This window comes from Balaenoptera musculus, chromosome 15 (assembly GCF_009873245.2).
Source record: "Balaenoptera musculus isolate JJ_BM4_2016_0621 chromosome 15, mBalMus1.pri.v3, whole genome shotgun sequence".
In the NCBI taxonomy this organism is placed as follows: Eukaryota; Metazoa; Chordata; class Mammalia; order Artiodactyla; family Balaenopteridae; genus Balaenoptera; species Balaenoptera musculus.
Window position 1 is genome coordinate 78,355,002 of NC_045799.1, and position 18,069 is coordinate 78,373,070.

Sequence of the window (18,069 nt, forward strand, 5' to 3'; positions counted from 1 at the left end):
CAGCATTAACTTCGTCTCATAGAATCGTTGCAGCATCTGGAAAGAGGGTTGGACTCAGGGACCAAGTTCTTGTCCCCAGCCTTCTCTCTCTCTAGGCCTCAGGGTCCCTTTCTGTGAAACAAGAAGGCTGACTTTCATTGCCTTAGAAGGTTCTACGTGAAGCAGGGAAAGCAGACAGGAGAATCACTGCCCTTAAACTGGAACGGTTTATTGAGATGTTTCGGTTGGAGGAGGCATTTTGTTTCCCTGACTCTGGCTTCTCTGACTCAGAAGGTCCCTTGGGCCCCGTCCTTCCCATGAGACGGTCCTGTTTCTGCCCAATCAGCTGAGGCTCCAGGCCACTCCCACTCCGCCTGCCCCTTCCCCAGAACCGTGACGCACTCTGTCCACAACAGACGCTCCTGCTGAAGGGTCACAAAGGTGGCCGTGGCCTCATCTCTGATTCAGTCAACGGAGGCCCAAAGAAAGGAGCGCCAGGGCTCTCCCTAACTCTGCTGAAGTTAAGTACATGTAATGCTTACAGGAGACAAGATAGACACAACCTCTACTCTGAAACGCAGAATATTAAATACGACTCCACCTATATAAATTAACTGTACAAGCTTATCCATCACACACAAAAATCCCAGCAACCAACATTAGTAAGCAATTTGGGATCAAAATCCAAAGCAAAAAAGGACACGAACACCCGTGTAGTATGATGTTTTAAATGTGGTTAAGGGGATGTGACTGCCCCGAGTCCTGGGCATCTGACCACAGCGGGAGCTGCCCTCGGCCCCAGGCTCCGGCCTTGCCCGTGGGAGCCGGTCAGAGGGCGGCTCCACGCGTAACTGTCCTTTCCCGGGCTGGGTACCCCGTGGCCGGCTGGCTGGTGCTCAGGATGCATTGGTGCGCCTCCCAGGGGTAGCCGTAGGGGGTCTAGAAGTTGAGCAGCTCTGGAGAAGGGACCCTGGGGAGGCAGTGTATGGTTCCCTGGCTCCTTCAATGAAAAGGAAAAGTATTTGTTAAAGAGGAAAAGGTTTGCCTGGCCTGACGCTTTGTCCCCTCAGCCCCGGAGCAGCCGGCACGGGTCGGGGAGGATGGTCAGTGTCCAGTGAGCACAGAACCCGCCGTCAAGCAGCCTTAAGCATGTTTCTTATTCCAGGAGCGTCTGCGTTTTGTTTGAAATCCTGACTGCTCGGTTCTGGCCGAGGCCCGAGTTATTCTGACGTGCCTTGGGTGCAGGAACACCCTCTGCACAGCAGCTGGCGGCCTTCCCCCGCACGTGTCCTGGGACCAGTACCATTAAGCTGCGTCCTCTCCCCTGGAACCCAGAAGGGACCTGACAGGGGTACCGGGCCCTAACGCCACTCCGCCTTCCCCCTTGCCTGGCGGCCCTTCCGCCTGCTAGAATATAGGGATTGGGCCTCTGCAGTCTTGTCGGGCTGCTGTGGGCCGCAGCCTGTGGAGTTCAGTCCGTCCTGTGTGCGGGGTCCCGGGTGTAAATTCCAGCCAGCCGTAGCCGACCCAGACTCGAACCTCCCGTATCGTTTGTCAGCGTACAACATACTCTTAGTCTCTTTCGTCTGAAGAACCTGCACAACCTCTCCACTCCTGCCTCTCCCTGAATCCAGGCGCAGATCTCTAACTGCCCATTTCATACATCCTCTTGCACGGCATCTCCAACTTAACAGGCCCAGAAATAAACCGGCCTTGCCCACAAAACCCGCTCCGCCTGTAGCCTCCCTGATCTCAGTTGCTGGCGGCGATGCCCTCTCATTACTCAGGCAAAACCCTGCAGGCCTCCTCAAGTCCTCGCTGCACTGGGCAGCCGACACGCCGCGCATCAGTGAGCCCCATCGCTCCGCAAACACTCGCTGGATTCCTGCCTGAGCGCGCTGGTCTCCCCGCCTCCACCGCGTCCCCTGTATTCATGTCTCTACCGCCAGCGATCCTTTAGAAACCAGTCACTCTTCTGTTCCAGACCTTCCCCTGCCCCATCTCAGAAAAACCCAGGTGCTGGCCCTGCACGCCTCCAGCCGCCGCCCTCCACCTCTGCCGACGCTCCCCCATCACTCCGTCTGCCCACACACATCATCAGACGCAGATTCCTGCTGGGGGTCTTTGCCAGTCCCTCTGCCTGGGTGTCCTTCCTGTCTCCAGAGGGGCGACGAGGGGAGCTCGGAAAGGTTGCGCTGCCTCCCGGCTTAAATCATGGCACCGCCTCTCCCCGCCCCACGTTGCTCCCTGCCCCTTCCCACCCCTAACGTGCTGCATTTCTCTCCTCTTCTCTTCCGGCTGGTTATCTGTTTTCTCTCTCCCACCAGAACGGAAATTCTAAGCGGGCAGGGATTGTGTGTCTTCTGTTCATCCCTGTGTCCCCAGCCCCTAGGGCAGGACTCGCCCCTGGCAGGTGCCCTCTAGGTACTGGGTGAGTGAATGAACCACGGGCTCTGCCCGTTGGGCTTCAACTGCTGCCGCTGACCCTGCTGCTGGTTCTCAAATGCCCAGAGCGGCCGCCCACTGAGAGGGCTGCCCGTGTCCCCCAGATTGAGACTTTGGGCAGCCTTCTGGAGCCCTCGGGTTGACCTGCGCCCCGTGAGGCAGGGCCTGGGCTCCGACATCTGAGCGCTTGGGGGACCGTTCCCTCCTCCACTCACTCTAAGTGGGACCTCGGGCAGGTGGCTTGCCTGCTCTGAGCCTTGGGGGTGCCAAGAGATGGTGTGTGTGAGCGCTTGGCACCATCTCCTCCCGATCCCGCCCCGTCCCTGAGTCCAGCTGGTCCTGCTTTCCGTGCGGCGCCTTGTGTGTGTTGTCTAAGACACGGGTCCCAGTAGCTCCATGTTGCAAGCGAGGAAATGGGTCGAGGGAGGTTAAGTCTCTCGCCCAAGGTTGCAGAGGCCCACCCAGAGCCCCCCTCTCACCCCATGACTCACCAGCCTGCCCTGCCTGACACCCCCTGGGCCTGAGACTTGGCGTCCGCCGGGGATCTGTCACCTCCCCACACCAGCCACAGGAGTGGGGGCGGGGTGGGTAGGGACTGCTCGGGAGGCCCAGCACCCAGGGCGGCGTCCCAGCGCCCCGGAGAGCCACCCTGCTTCAGCATCCATGGGTGCTGCCCCACGGTCCCGGCTGTGGCTCCTCCAGCCCCAGCTCTCTGCTTCTCCCTTGCAGTGCAGCCCCTTAGGCCTGTGCGGCCCCCCACCCTGGACCGTACCTTCCTTCAGGGCTTCTCTAGGCTTTGGTGGCTGCCACGTCCCCGTTCACGTAATCAGGCTCCCCGCCGTCCTCGTCTGGGCTTCCTACCGGGGAGGGAGGTGCTTCCCTCGGGACGGGCTCTGCGACCGCAGGCAGACGGTCAGAGGGTTCACACGCACATGCCCAGCCCTGTTTCCGCCACCACACAGCCCGCAGGAAAGGCTACACTGGATGGTGTGTCTGTCCCGTCCTCTCTGGGATTTGCCGGAGGTGTGTCCTGCCCGGGAGCAGGGCGAGTGCGAGGCCGTCCGTGCAGCTGGATGGGCAGCCGGCCAGGAGGACCCAACCTCAGGAGGCCATGGTGCTGCTGAGGGGGGTCCTGGCACAGCTCGAGCCTCTGCAGCCGCTGATGTGCCGGAAGCTTCGCTGTGGAATCAGCTGGACTGGCCGTAGGGGAGCCCACCCGGCCTTGCCCTCCCAGGCCAGATCCCCTAAGCTCCCCTCTCTCCCTCTCCCCTCGACTGTCTGTCCCAGGCCTGGCCCCTCTGAGCCCGCTGGAGGTGACCATTTGGGAGCACCGGGGCTCCGGCCACATACCCACGACTCTCCTGGACTCCCGCCACTGCCGGATGTATGCCGAGTTCTGGTAATCCTCAGACCCGTCGTCCCCTGCAGGGAGAACACCGGCAGAGGGGCTGGCAGAGGGGCCGCCTGCGTCCTCGTGCTGGGCAGCCCCCTCGAGGGAGGGAGGGAGGGAGAGCCCAGGACCGATGGGGACTCCTCCCGGGACACAGGGTCTGATACTGGTGAACCGTGCAGCGGGGCCTTCAGAGCTCAGCGGGGCGGGCGGGCCTGGCCTAGGAGGCCTGCCTCCCTGCCCTGCTCCGGGGAGGGCAGCCTCACCTGATTCGGTTTTCTTTGGCTCACAGATGAGCACGTTCTCGTAGGAATTGGTGTCGTCATCGTCTGCCAGGGAGAGAGGAGAGGGCACAGGGTGCTGCTGGGCCCTGCCCGACAGGCCTAGCCCTTCCTCTCTGCCTCTGTCTCATCAAGCCCCCAGCCCTCTGGGTCCCCCAGGGCCTCGAACATTCTCCCGCACAAGCTTCTTAATGGGCGCTAGCCTGGCTCCAGCAGCCTCCACCCGGGGCTCCTTCTCTGTCTTCCCCTGAATGCCCTGGGGAGGGGAGATCAGGGGGTGGGGCTGCAGTCAGGCCCACGAGGGACAGTCGGAGAAGGGAGGCCCATCTCTGTGGGGCAAAGAGGGGCAGGGAGAGCCGCTGGGGGCCCAGGAGACAGGAACCCGCCTAACCCTTCAGGCAGTGGGGTGGGCCGAGGATCCTTTGTCCGGGGGCCTAGGCTGGTTGTGGCATATCAGAGCCTGGTACCCCGGCACTCCCCCCCACCCCCCAACGGGGAGGCTGAGCTCTAAACACCAGCCCACCCTGCGTCCATCTGTGTCGAAGAGGCTCTGAGAAGTGAGGGCTTCTCCCCAGTTTAGAAACGCAGCGGGGAGAAAAGGACACCCCCTCTCACCCCAGCCCGGCCCGGGCAGGAGCCCAGCCCTGTGCGCCTCTCAGCAGGCACTGCCCACCCTCGGTTCTCAGTTTCTGTAGAGCAAAGGTGTTAGGAGCACCTTTGCTCTTAACAAAGGGTGCCAGCGTCCTCGGAGCCTGCAGAGCTCAGCGTTTGTCAACAAGGCTGACCGGTCCAGGGCCTTCCTTCAAGGTCCCCTGTGTGCCCAGCCTTGAGAGGGGCCTGGATGACCAGGGGACCAGCCTGCCCCCTGCCCCTGCCCTCAGCTCCCCTTCTGGCCCCCCTACCCCTTCTTCCCACCCATCCCTTCCCTCCTCTGCAGCTTGGCTCCTGCCCACAGTGCCAGCCTCCCCCAGGTCCCCCCACCCAACCTCCTCCATCCATCTAAACCTAGGCCTAGCCTCCTCCGTTACATCCTCCCTCCACCTCTGGCCCCGCCCCGGGGGTGTGACTTCCGAAGCTGCGTTCACAGGCCACCTCCTCCCTCTCCCCTTCATCGACCTTTGCCTCACCTTCCGGGGGCTTCTGGAACCGCCCACAATCGAAATAGTCTGTGGCGAAGGGGTGTCTGGCAAGAAAACAGACACAGCACCAACTGCTGGGCAGGCCCATGGTCGGGCCGGGAGCTTCGTGAGCGCGCAGCGAGGCCAGGGCTGCTCCGGCCGTCATTGCCCCTGGAGCCCACGGGGGCCCTGCCAGGGTCTCCCCCGATCCTCCCGCCCTGCTTCCTTGCACCCCTGAGCTGCCCTGGCTCCAGCCACCTCACCGTGTGGCCTTATGCAAGTTACCTCCTGCCCTGGGCCTCAGTTTGCCCAACTGTGAGACGAGGAGACGTCCTGGGGGCCCTTCCTCTCTGAGGGTCGGTGGAACTCGTCTCTGACCAGGTGGTGCAGGATGAGGGCCCCCCGACGGCCTCCCCCACCCCCAAACAGAGCAGGGCTCCTGTCCTCAGGCCCCCCTCAAAGCTACGGTCATCTGAGGGAAACCCTGGGCCAGCGGGTTCCAGGGCAGGAGGCCTTTCTCACATAAGGAGGCTGCGGGCAGGGGGGCGAGGGGGCGGCCAGGGCCCGGAGAAGCCCGCTCACATGTAGGCTGCATCTGATCTGCATCTACTTCCTGCAGGAGGAGGCGAGAATCAGGCCTGAGCGTGGGCTGTATGCCCCACTGTGGCCCCCTCCTCCGCGGAGCCCACCTACCTTTGCTGAAGTTCTGGTACCTGGAGGATGAAGAATCTGGAAGAAAGGCCAGGCCCGTTGGCTCAATGCTGGTTGCCCAGCCCCCACCCCCGCCCCCGCCCCCTCCCAGCTGTGACCACCGGAAGAAGCCCAGGTGTTTCCAATCTTCATGCCCTCACACCTGCTCTCCGTCCCCTCCCCCTGCTGGGCCCCGTCAGGCCTCCCAGCCCAGCTCACAGCGTCTCTCCTCTGGGAAGGCCTCCTGCTCAGTACCTGTCCCACCAGGTATTCACCTGTCTCGGTCCCACCTCGCCCCTGCCCCCAACCCTGTGTCCCAGGGCACTCACCCTCGAGGCTGGGGGAGAACTGCAGCAGCTTGTCCTTCCTGCACGGGAGTGGGGGAGGGGCTGAGGAGGGGCTGGGAGAAGGCCCTGGGGTTCCTGGGGGTCTGGAGGCCACAGTCCCACAGCCCCCCAGTAGGGCCCTCAGAATCAGGACTGGGGCTCTGAGGTCCGAGGAAGGAGCAAGGTCTCGGCCTGGGCTCAGCCAGGGGGGGACCCCGGGGCCCACCTCATCGCCTCCCGCGGGGCTGGGATAGGGGCTCCTTCCTACCTTGCTGATGCCGCGTTGGAGGCCGTGTCCACCAGGGGCCCTGGCCAGGCCTCCCTGACCACTGCAAAGGTTGACGGGGTGTTGGCTGGGCCCCCAGGCCAGCTGCCCAGCACAGCCCCCTCACTCCATCACCCCACTAGATCAGGCCTGGCCACAGCCTCAGAACAATGGGGACGAAAGGGACTTTGATGTGGACACTCCCAGTCCCGAGCCCAGCCCTGGACCCTTCTGTCTGGGGACTCACACGTGTAGGTCCGGGCCACGGCGAAGTTCTGCTGATTCTCTTCCCTGGAAACACATGGAGCTGTGATGAGCCAGGGCCTGGCCTCCCACAGCCCCAGGGACAGAGGGACAGGACAGACGGACAGGGAGGGACAGACCAGGGCGAGAGTGAGGAGGGGCTGCCAGCCCCCCAGGACTCTGATCCAGGGCTTCCTGATGCACCCCTTCTCTAGAGTGCTTCCCTGCCTGCCCACCGCGTGCCCACACTTCTCTCATGGCCCTGGGCTGGAGCCAGCTGCCGGCCAGACATATGCCCCCACAGAGCCTCCCCAGGACCCCCGGAGATGCCCAGGAGAGTCTGTGGACAGGGCTGGGGCAGCTGCTCAGGGACCTGGCAGTGACTTCAGCCAGGAGCAACAAAGAGGCTGCTCCCACCACCTGCCATCCCAGGAGTGTTCAACATGCCTAAGAGAGCACGGTCCTCTTGAGTTGTTCACACACGCCATTTACTCCCCAGTAACTGATGAGGCAACTTCAAGGCTTAGCAGACACAGCCAGGTATCTAACCATCACCTTCTTCCTTTGAAACAGAACGCTGATTTTTTTTTTTTTTTAAAAGATAAACCTGATTTTAAATTACTACTGATTTTTTTTTTTTAAAGATTTTTTTGATGTGGACCATTTAAAAATTTATTTATTTATTTATTTATGGCTGTGTTGGGTCTTCGTTTCTGTGCGAGGGCTTTCTCTAGTTGCGGCAAGCGGGGGCCACTCTTCATCGTGGTGCGCGGGCCTCTCACTATCGCGGCCTCCCTTGTTGCGGAGCACAGGCTCCAGACGCGCAGGCTCAGTAATTGTGGCTCACGGGCCCAGTTGCTCCGCGGCATGTGGGATCTTCCCAGACCAGGGCTCAAACCCGTGTCCCCTGCATTGGCAGGCAGATTCTCCACCACTGCGCCACCAGGGAAGCCCCAGAATGCTGATTTTTATTTAGACAGCCACATGCCCATCCAAAGGACTGTATTTCCCAATAAATGGGGCTACATCAAACTAAAAACCTTCTGCTCAACAAAGGAAATCATCAACAAAACAAAAAGACAACCTACCGATTGGGAGAAGGTATTTGCAAATGATATATCCAATATGGGGTTAATATCCCTTATAATATAATATATAATTAACTCAACTCAACAACAAAAAAACAACCTGATTAAAAAATGGGCAGAGGAACTGAATAGACACTTTTCCAAAGAAGACATACAGATGGCCAACAGACACATGAAAAGCTGTTCAACATCGCTAATTATGAGGGAAATAAATGCAAATCAAAACCATGATGAAGTAACACCTCACACCTGTTAGAATGACTATTATCAAAAAGACAAGAAATAACAAGGGTTGGCGAGGATGTGGAGAAAAGGGAACCCTTGGGCACTGTTGAGGGGAATGTAAATTGGTGCAGCCACTATAAACACAGTATAGAGATTCCTCAAAAAACTTAGAGCTACCATATGAGCCAGCAATCCCACTAGAATACAAAATAACTAATTTGAAAAGATATATGCACCTGTATGTTCATTGCAGCACTGTTTACAATAGCCAAGACATGGAAACAACCTAAGTGCCCATCAACAGATGAATGGATAAAGAGGATGTGGTATATATACACACTGGAATACTATTCAGCCATAAAAAAGATGAAACCTTGCCATTTGTGACAACATGGATGGACCTTGAGGGAATTATGCTAAGTAAAATAAGTTAAACAGAGAAAGAAAAATTCTGTATGATTTCATTCATATGTGGAATATAAAAAACAAACAAACAAAAAAACCCAAAATTAAAAAAAAAACCCCAAAATAAATGAACAAATCAAACAAAAACAAACACATAGATACAGAGAACAGAATAGTGGTTACCTGTGGTTACCAGGGGTGGGGGAGAGCAAAATGGGTAAAGGGGATCAACTGCATGATGATAGATGGAAACTAAATTTTTGTTGGTGAGCTTGATGTAGGGTATACAGAAGTAGAAATATAATGTCATACACAGGAAACCTACATAATGTTATAAACCAGTGTTACCTCAATTTTTTAAAAAAGGCTATATTTCCCAGCCTCCCTTGCATTTATGTGTGACCATATAATTCTGGTTAATGAAATGCAAAGCCAAGGTTGTTGGGCTTTCAGGAAAACTCCTTTAAGGAGGCACTGTTAACTGGGATGCCCCATTTCTGTCCTTCTCCTTCATTCTTACTACTGCCTGGAAGGCAGAGATGAGGGCTGGAGCTCTAGCTGCCATTTTGGACCATGAAATGCCCTTGGGAATGAAAGCCACTGCTAAAGATAGTGGATCAGATTAGCTAATCATTAAACCATTTTGGGTTCCTCCCCTGGACCAGAATGGTGACCTGCCCCAGCCTTCCAGCCTGGGGGGCTGGGGGTCAGAGTGATCTGATTTAGGAATGATGCCCTAAATCCACAGAATAGAGTCAGGCATGGCTTCCCAGAGGAAATGATGCAGGAGCCGGGCCTGGCACACACAGGCTGATAGGACTGAACCCAAATGAGGTGGGGAGAGCCCAAGTCTCCCCTCCCACCTCCTCCCACTTAGGCCTAGTTTTCCCACCTCCCACGTGAGGAGGTTTAACTTGTGCCTCTGACTATCTTCAGTTCTAAGATTAATCAGGGGCCTGGAGTGGGCAGGGACTAAGGGAGGAGGGGAGAGGGAAGATACTGAGGAACTTGCCCTGGGGCAGGGGTGTGGGTGGGCACTAGGGGAGCCCAGCCCAGCCCTGGTGGAGGTTATGGGCTGGCGAGCCAGAGGACCAAAAGGCCCCAAAAGCTGGGAAGGTCCAGCCCCGGCCCCAGGAGTGGGCATGGATGGGAAAATTCTATTTTCAAATCTCACTGTGGTTTTTCAGTTGCAAAAGGAAATGAGAGAGGGTGTGTGTGTGTGAGTTTGTATGTGAGTGCCTGCCCAGGCGTGCAAGCAAGTGCCGTGCGTGTGAGAAGTGCACGCATGAGTGAGTGCTGGGGGAGCCTGTGGGTGCGAGTGGGCGTGCAGGCCTGTGCACGTGTGTGCACACAGGTCTCAGAGCCCTCCACCAGGCATTGTAAGGACACCACTGGCTGCTGCCCTCCTGCCTCGAGTTGTTCTTGGGTCGCCCCCCGATCTGCAGCGCCCAGCACTGCTGACCCTCCCAGGGCTCACAGAACGGCTAGCCTGTCCCCAGGGTGCCTGGAACTCCCTCCTGCCCAGGTCCTGCCACTCTGCCTGGGGTCAGTGGCCCCGTTTCATCTCACCCCCACTGCCCTGCTTCCAGCTCTCCCGTGGCTCCCTTTGGCCCTTAGGACAAAGGCCAAGGCCTCTCTCCACAGTCAAGACTCTTCTTCCTCCGCATTCAGCTGATCTCTCTCAAGACATGCTCAAGCGACCACCTCATCCCCAAGACAGTGTCCACCCGGCCCTACATCGGCAAATGCCCACACCATTCCCTCTCTCTCTGGATGTCCCCTTTCGCCTTCTTCCTCTCTTAAAATCCCTCCCGCCTCCGCCAGGAGGCCTTCCCTGGTCCCCCAAGTTTCACACCCATATCCTCCCCTGAGGTCCTTTAGTGTTTTCCAGGGGAGACTCGGACACAGCGCCTGGTCTCTGTCCCCCGCACTGCCCCGGGAGGGTGGGATTCCTCTGTCGACCTCCAGCACCGGCACAGTGTGCTCCCCAGGGCTGGGGTCACCGCGGGGATTTCTGGAGATGCTCCTGGGCTAGCTGGAGTGTGACATCCCCTCCTCCCAGAGCCCTTCCCGACCAGGCTGGGGCCGGGTCTGGACAGCCCCTGGGCACCCCCTCGCCCGCCCCTAACTGCTTAGAACCCACTAGAGCCCGGCACGGAGGAGGTGTGAATGAAGGGTGGGGGTGGGGCGTGGAGGTGCCCGAGGGGGTGCCCACATGGACACCCATGCCCAGGGCACACAGCGTCGCCGGGCTGGGGACACCGAGACACTCACCGGCTCCTCTGCTCATAGATTTTCTCGGACCTCTTTGCACCTGCAAGAACAGGACCAGATTAGCAAGCGTCCCGGGGCCTGGTGGGAACTGAGATCCGAGGCCCAACCATCTTGTCTCCCCTGTGCCCTGTGCAGGCCTCAGACCGGACGTGCAGGCTAAACCACCAATCACTGGGGGCCACCTGACACCAGCGGGGTTTGTTCACCATTTATTTAGGAACGCGGAGCGTGGAGAAGGAGGACGCAGGCAGCCCAGCCCCCCTCCTCACGCTTGTCCAGTGCAGTCCATCGGCCCCAGACACATGCCCTTGACCCAGCAGAACAGAAGCCCCCAGTGAGCCAGACCCATTGTCTTCAGAGGAGAAACCCAGGCCCCCGGGGTTCACTTCTGCCTCCTGAGGCTTATCTGACTGCCCCTTGCGACTGCAGCCGGGTCTGGGCCTGAGTGGCTCGCTGGGTACACCGCCCCCTCCTCCCTCGCACCCGCGACCCCAGCCTTTACCTGGGCGGGAGCAGCGCACACACAGGCTGGCCGCCGCCCCCAGCAGCAGCAGAAGCAGGGCCGCCCCCGGCCACAGCAGCTCCGTGTCCACGCTCATGTCCATTCCTGGCCACTCTTCCTGCAGGGCTGCAACGTGGGGTCACTGTGAGCCGGGGTGGAGGCTGCAGGGCCACGCCCTCCAGGAACACCAGGTTTCTGGCCCCCACTGTCCCCTGCCAACCCCACAGCTGAGTCCAGCATCACCTTCCCTCCCTGCTCTGGGACCAGGCGGGGACAGAACCAGCCCTGTTCCCCCATCTGACCCCCGACCCGCACCCTGGGCTCCCAGGGCCATCATCAACTCTTGGTAAGTGCTGGAAGGTTCTGGAGACCCGCCAGACAGCACCACATGTATGTGCACACTCCCACACACGTCTTCGCTTAGTCCCCCCAACTGCCCTTTGAGGGAGAGGCTCGAGACATTTCACAAGCAGAAAAACGGAAGCCAGAGATCCCACAGCTGCTAAGGGGAAAAACAGGATTTGAACTCCAGCCTCCAGATGCTAACGCTGGCTCCGCCCACTGCATCCTGTTGCCTCCTGCCAACCCAGCTTTATTCCCCAACCTCAGAGGCCGTGGCCCCTTCTGCCCGGGAGCCCCTGGCAGCCCCCATCGACCCTAGTGTGGTTCTCTGCTCCCACCCATGGCCTCTGGGGAAGCTGGGGGTGGGATTTCCATTCCTAAAACACCCATCTGTCCAGATTCCTCCTGCCCTGGGCGCCGGAAGGAGGGAGGTCAGGAAGGCTTCTTGGAGGAGGTAGGCCTGAGACCAGGAGGGGAAGAAGGGCTCCTGGGCAGATGGACCTTGGTGGCTGGTGGTGGGATGTGCTGGGAGGTGGGGCTAAAAGGCTGCTTCTTGGTCAGTGGCCGGTCCCAGCCTCGGGGCCCCACTGTGACTGCCAGGCCTCAGCAAAGCCACAGGCACCCACACAGGAGGGCCTGGTGAGTACAGCCCTCTTGAGGGGCCCTCCAAGGAGAATCGTTACAACTATAAAGAGACTCAGCCCCCTTGCAAATGCCAGTGACAGAGCTGAGGGCAGCCGGGGGTCCTGAGGGGGCAGTGCCCCGTGGTGGGCAGGTGGAGCCCACGCTACTGAGTGTCCCCTTGGCGAACACCTGTTCCTCCGGCCTGGGCCACCTGGGAGGAGGCTTCTCCCCGCCTCCCAGCTGGGGAAGGCAAGGCTTGGGGAGACCTGAGCTTTGTGCTGCCCATCTCCTGCTCCGGGCTCCCCAGAGGCCTGCACTGCACCCAGCCGTCCCCCTCACAACTCTGAGCTTCCTGAATCCCTGTGGCAAAGATGACAAGGAATCTCCGTGCAGGGCCGAGCCCCAGTCAGGGGCCCGTCATGAAGAAGTCACCTCTACTTCCCCCAAACGCCAAGCGAGTCAGCGGAAACGTGACCATTCCCAAACCTCATGACCCGGCGGCCTCCACACGAGGAGAGAGGATGACCTGGGCACCCCAGGAGGTTGTCCGAGGGGATCTATGAGCCTGGGCACTGCTCTCCCAGGCCGCATACCCTCCTCCCTCCCCCCGACCTCGTTCTGCCCCGGGGCTGCCTCCCTCCCGGGCCTCCAGCCAAGGCCCAAGTCCATCTCAGGCTGGTGAGGTTGGGAGCACCTGGCCTTGAAGGGGGGAAGCCTGCCTGTGCCTCAGGGTCTCTTGGCCTCAGTTTTCTCATCTATAAGACTGAGATCAGGGCTTCCCTGGTGGCGCAGTGGTTGAGAATCCGCCTGCCAATGCAGGGGACACGGGTTCGAGCCCTGGTCTGGGAAGATCCCACATGCCGTGGAGCAACTGGGCCCGTGAGCCACAACTACTGAGCCTGCGTGTCTGGAACCTGTGCTCCACAACAAGAGAGGCCGTGGGGCTTCCCTGGTGGCGCAGTGGTTGAGAGTCTGCCTGCCAATGCAGGGGACGCGGGTTCGAGCCCTGGTCTGGGAAGATCCCACATGCCGCGGAGCGGCTAGGCCCGTGAGCCACAACTACTGAGCCTGCGCGTCTGGAGCCTGTGCTCGGCAACGAGAGGCCGCGATAGTGAGAGGCCCGCGCACTGCGATGAAGAGTGGCCCCCGCTTGTCACAACTGGAGAAAGCCCTCGCACAGAAACGAAGACCCAACAAAGCCATACATACATACATACATACATAAAAAGAATGTAAGCAGAGAAGAATAGCATTAAAAAAAAAAAAAAAAATAATGCACAAAAAAAAAAAAAAAAAAAGAGAGGCCGTGATAGTGAGAGGCCCGCGCACCGCGATGAAGAGTGGCCCCCGCTTGCCGCAACTAGAGAAAGCCCTCGCACAGAAACGAAGACCCAACACAGCCAAAAATAAATAAATTAATTAATTAATTTTAAAAAAAGACTGGGATCAACCCAGGGCCTTCCTCAAAGAGTCGTTGGGAGGACAAACACGTCCAGCCTGGATCACGGTTGGGGCTTCTGGAAGAGAAACTTGCTGAGGACCTTATTTCCAGCTGGCTGGTTTGGACAGTTCCCTTGAGCACCCACCCTTGACATCTTTGTCCTTTGGTCAAGACAGAGACTCTTTCTGCCCCAAAGGAGGTTCAGGCACAGACACATGGGAGGGTTGCACCCATGGGACAAGGGTCCAGCACTGGCCACCGCCGGGGTCTGCTTAAGACCCCAGGAGCAAGTCCACACTCTCAGCTTGGCATTCACGGCCCTGGGACCTGGGCTGCTGACCTCTGCTGCCCTCCCTCCCAGAGGCCCCGCCCATCAGAAAGCCCTCTTGCTTCCTGGCCCTGCTGTTTGGGACGAGCAGCACAGCACGCTTGGGATGCCCCCAGCCCTGGTCCATCTCCACCCACCTGGCACTGGGCGAGGGAAGGGAGGGAAGCAGGAGAACACAAATTCCGCCCCAGCTGTTGAAGCCCAGCGTCACCGGCCTTCGGTCACCCCTCTGTTAAACGAGGGAGAGAATGACACTCCACACTCAGGTTTGTCATCCGAGGCCCAGCACTGAGAGGACGCCTGTAAGGTGCTAGTGCCGGCTGGTGGGCCACGGTTGGCTGTGACCACTGTGACTTGCCATCATCACGGTCCCTGTGGGATGGGAAGAGACAGCCGCATCCTGTCGGGGCCAGAGCTGGCTGGACGGCCTGCACTGAGCAGTGTGGGTCAACCCTACCTGAAGCCCTCCCTGCCGGGTCCCCCAGACATGCAGGCCTGAGCACCCCCCTCTACTGCACCATGCAGGGCGTCGTGGTGGGACCCTGGGAGGGGCTGGGATCTGAAGGAGAGCAGCGCTGTTGCCCCAGCCCTTCGGTTGTCACGGACGCGGGTAGCATCACCTTGGAGATGCCAGCTCCTTTCTTCCAAGGGAGGAGAGGGAGGCCCAGAGAGGTGAGTATTCTGCCTAAGGTCACACAGCTGCCCAGTCACAGAACCAAGATCTACACCCAGGGCAGGCTGACTCCAAGGCCTACGCTCCTTTACGTAAATCCTTTCTTATATTATATTTTTAAGAATCACGCAATATTTTTTAAAGGAGAGGCTCATTTGAGGAAAACTCTGGGGCTGCCCCCCAGACTGAATCAATCTGTCCTTTCTCCTTGCTTTCCCAACCAGGCCTGAGAACAAGCGGGGCAGGGGAGGGGGGAGGGAGAGGAGCTGGGCCCCTGGCAGAGGCAGGCCCGGCAGCCCCAGGAGGGCCCCAAGGGGCCAGGCAGGGCTGAGTCTGGTGGGGAGGGGAGGGGAGGCCGCCACAGCCTGTGGCCTGCAGGCCAAAATAGCAGAAAGGGAAGTGGGCAGTTTTCATATGAACAAGTTTTGCAACAAGCCGATGGCGGAAAAGCTCTCAGGGCTGGGCTGAGCAAGCCTCTGCACCCAGCCTCTCACCCTGAAAGGCCCTTGGCAACCCTCCTGCCCAGCCTCCCAGCCCTCCTCATGTTGTACATGGGGAAACTGAGGCCCACCAGGGCCGAAGGTCAGGCTGCGGGGGTAGGGGTGGACCCAGAGGTCCCCGTCCGACTCCTGGGAAGGCTTATCCGCTGGGCTCTGCTCCGTTTTCCCAAATAACCTTGGCCTTCAGATGAGGCTAACCGAGAGGTCTCTAATGGAGGCTCTTAAAGCTCAGGCGGCTGGGGTAGGGACCCGGGCAGCCCTTGTTCCGGGCACGGGTGGGGGATGGTGAAGGTCAGGGCCACCCGTAGGCAGAGCAGGGCACCAAGAACACCCCAGGTCATTTGTAGAGATGTGGATGCATCTAGAGACTGTCATACAGAGGGAAGTAAGTCAGAAAGAGAAAAACAAATATCGTATATTAACGCATATATGCGGAACCTAGAAAAATGGTACAGATGAACCGGTTTGCAGGGCAGAAATAGAGACACACATGTAGAGAACAAACGTATGGACACCAAGTGGGGAAAGTGGGGGGTGGTGGTGGTGGTGGGATGAATTGGGAGATTGGGATTGACGTGTATACACTGATATGTATAAAATGGATAACTAATAAGAACCTGCTGTATAAAAAATAAATAAAATAAAATTCAAAAAAAAACAAAAAAAGAGCACCCCACTGCCTACAGTTTTTCAGACCCCCCAGCAGAGAGCTGGGAGAGCTGGTGGCCAGCCTGGGGGCTGGGTGGGGTGGCCGGGACAGCTTCTTCCTCCAGGCCAGTGGCAGGACCTGGGTCTGCTTGTCTGTAGCATCTCTCCCATCCTCCCACAGCCCTGGGGCAGGGTTGTTACAGCCCCGTTCTACAGATGAAGAAACCAAGGCTCACGGGTCTGGGCCTGGGGAGCTGCTGTCCTCGACCCTCACCGGGCTCTAGTAGTGATGGGACCAGCCCTGGGGGGCTTCCCAGGGCTGTGCAGGCTGTACCGGGGAAGGCGGGGCGGGAGAGGGGCCAGAGCCCCAGAAACAGCTGCCCCTCTAGTGCCACAGGGTCTGCGGCGACGGCGTCCTTGCTGGGGGCGCCAGGACAGGGCTGGGGCCAAGGGAGGGGGTGCCGGGCATCCCGGCTTCTTCCCAGCCCACCCGGTGGGCAGCCAAGCGCTCCTGCTGGGCCAGCAGGGCCACTCCCAACCCCGTGGGGTGTCGGGGGGACAGCCTCAGGATCCCTGCCTTGGGGGCCAGGCTCCAGGCACCCCTGGAAAAGGCTTACCTGAGAGCGGGGGGCTCCTCACTGCGGCCACCTCATCCTGAGCCCACACACCTGCTTGATCCGATGCCAATGCCACAGACACTGGCAGGCAGGATGCAAGGCGGCGGGCTTCCTGTCAGCCACTGAATCATCCCTCATACATCCGCTGCTCTGCCGGACAGGCTCTGCTCTTAACAGACAGAGGCAGAGAGAGAGACAAACAGAGACAGAGACAGAGAGACAGAGAGAGACACCCAAATAGGCACAGAGAGAACAGAAAGACATGGACACACAAACACACACAAAATTCACACTAAATACACACACACAAACACATGTCTCACAAAGAGGAAGAGACACACACCGCGGGACAGGGACGAAGGGAACGAAATGGGGGAGCTCGCATAGACACGCACGGGCAGAGAGAGAGTAGGAAGACACGGAGAGACACACTGAAAACACACACACACACAGATATATGTGCAGGGAGAGAATGAGAAACACAGATACACACACACACACACACAAACATGGGACGTGGGTGGATGGGCACAGAGAGACATGCGCCAGGGCAGATATCACAAATGAACGGGCAGAGACAAAGACAGATGGACAGAGGAGTGGACAGTCCCTGGCATCAGAGGAAGGGACCAAGCTGAAGGACAGAAGGAAGGACAATCATGATTCCTCTGCCAGGCCTTGGAGCCTCCTCACACCCATTTTCCAGATGAGGCTCACAGAGGTGTGGAGCCAGCCTTGGGCAGGCTGGTTAGAGCTCAGCCCCCTCTCCCTCCACCTGCTGCCCTGGTGCCTGGGCCCTTCCCTCAGAGGTGAGGATGGCACTAGAGAGACGGGTGCCCCGCACGCACGCAGCAAGTGTTCCCCAGTGCCTCCCGTTACTGGTCATTAAATAACTTGCCCAAGGCCGCTGAACTCTTAGTGGCGCCCCACCTGCTAGAGACCAGGAAGCCCACAGGGGTCACCCCAACCCCCATCTGTCTGGCATCTCAGAGGCTGGGCTCCCCAGTTCTGGGCCCCTCTCTGCTGGGACAAGGTTTTTCTTTCAGCCCCAGTCCAGGGTCCACAGTCTTCCCAGACCCGGCCAGGCGACAGTGGAAGTGCCGCCAGGAGGCCCAGATGGAACCAAAAGAGAAATGCAAGGGCTGGACGCCCGCTGCTGCCACCCTGCGGGGAAGGGTGGCGCAGGGACGGGAGCTTACGGGAGATCCCGTGGGCCCTGAGCATCAGGAGTAATCCTCATCCCCGCAGGTGGTGGCACCAGGACTAAAGCCACATGACTCCCAAACCTGAGAATCACTGCTGCCTCCCTTATCCCACGTGGGGCAGTGCTACGTTTAAGTCCCACGGCAACTCTTGGAGGGAGACCTTACTTTTTCCTACACAGGTGAGTTGACTGAGGCTCAGAGGCTAAGCTGGATTCGAACCCAGACTCCAAAGCCTCCAAAGCCTGTTGTCTTTTCTCCACCCTTGAGCGCCTGCCCAGCTCCTCCTCACCCACTGGGACAAACAAGCCTGTGTTGGTTTCCATCCATCCCTGGACTACGTACCTGCCCAGGGCTTCCTGCCCACAGACACGGACAGAAGCTCCAACATGTCCAGTGGGAATGGAAATCTGTTCTACATGCTGGCTTCTGTCGCGGCCTTAGCGATGGCAGATGCTGGAGC

The 18,069-nt window shown here is 59.0% G+C and overlaps 1 protein-coding gene across 3 annotated transcripts; it reads right to left on the minus strand.

The window, feature by feature from the left end:
* Positions 1 to 133: 133 nt before the first annotated feature.
* Positions 134 to 16,610, minus strand: LAT2 (linker for activation of T cells family member 2). Of its 3 annotated transcripts, none has more exons than XM_036826229.1 (13): positions 16,405 to 16,610; positions 11,232 to 11,357; positions 10,730 to 10,769; positions 6,742 to 6,785; positions 6,498 to 6,558; positions 6,233 to 6,270; positions 5,907 to 5,942; positions 5,796 to 5,826; positions 5,223 to 5,278; positions 4,081 to 4,143; positions 3,775 to 3,846; positions 3,197 to 3,281; positions 134 to 979 (listed from the first exon to the last, which is right to left on the minus strand). In XM_036826229.1, the coding sequence occupies exons 2-12, from the start codon at positions 11,332 to 11,334 to the stop codon at positions 3,214 to 3,216; spliced, it is 612 nt and encodes a 203-aa protein (XP_036682124.1). In that variant the 5' UTR covers positions 11,335 to 11,357; positions 16,405 to 16,610; the 3' UTR covers positions 134 to 979; positions 3,197 to 3,213. The 3 variants fall into 3 exon arrangements, with proteins under 3 accessions (XP_036682124.1, XP_036682123.1, XP_036682125.1); XM_036826228.1 differs by having other exon boundaries at positions 3,197 to 3,317; XM_036826230.1 differs by lacking the exon at positions 5,796 to 5,826 and having other exon boundaries at positions 3,197 to 3,317; positions 5,927 to 5,942.
* Positions 16,611 to 18,069: the final 1,459 nt, after the last annotated feature.

Excerpts from the sequence above, each read along its gene's own strand:
- LAT2 (XM_036826228.1), bottom strand. The coding sequence starts at position 11,334 with ATGGACATGAGCGTGGACACGGAGCTGCTGTGGCCGGGGGCGGCCCTG. Across the intron at positions 6,271-6,497 it reads TCCAACGCGGCATCAGCAAG|GAAGGACAAGCTGCTGCAGT; the intron begins GTAGGAAGGAGC and ends ACTCCCGTGCAG. Across the intron at positions 4,144-5,222 it reads GTTCCAGAAGCCCCCGGAAG|ACGATGACGACACCAATTCC; the intron begins GTGAGGCAAAGG and ends TCTCCCTGGCAG.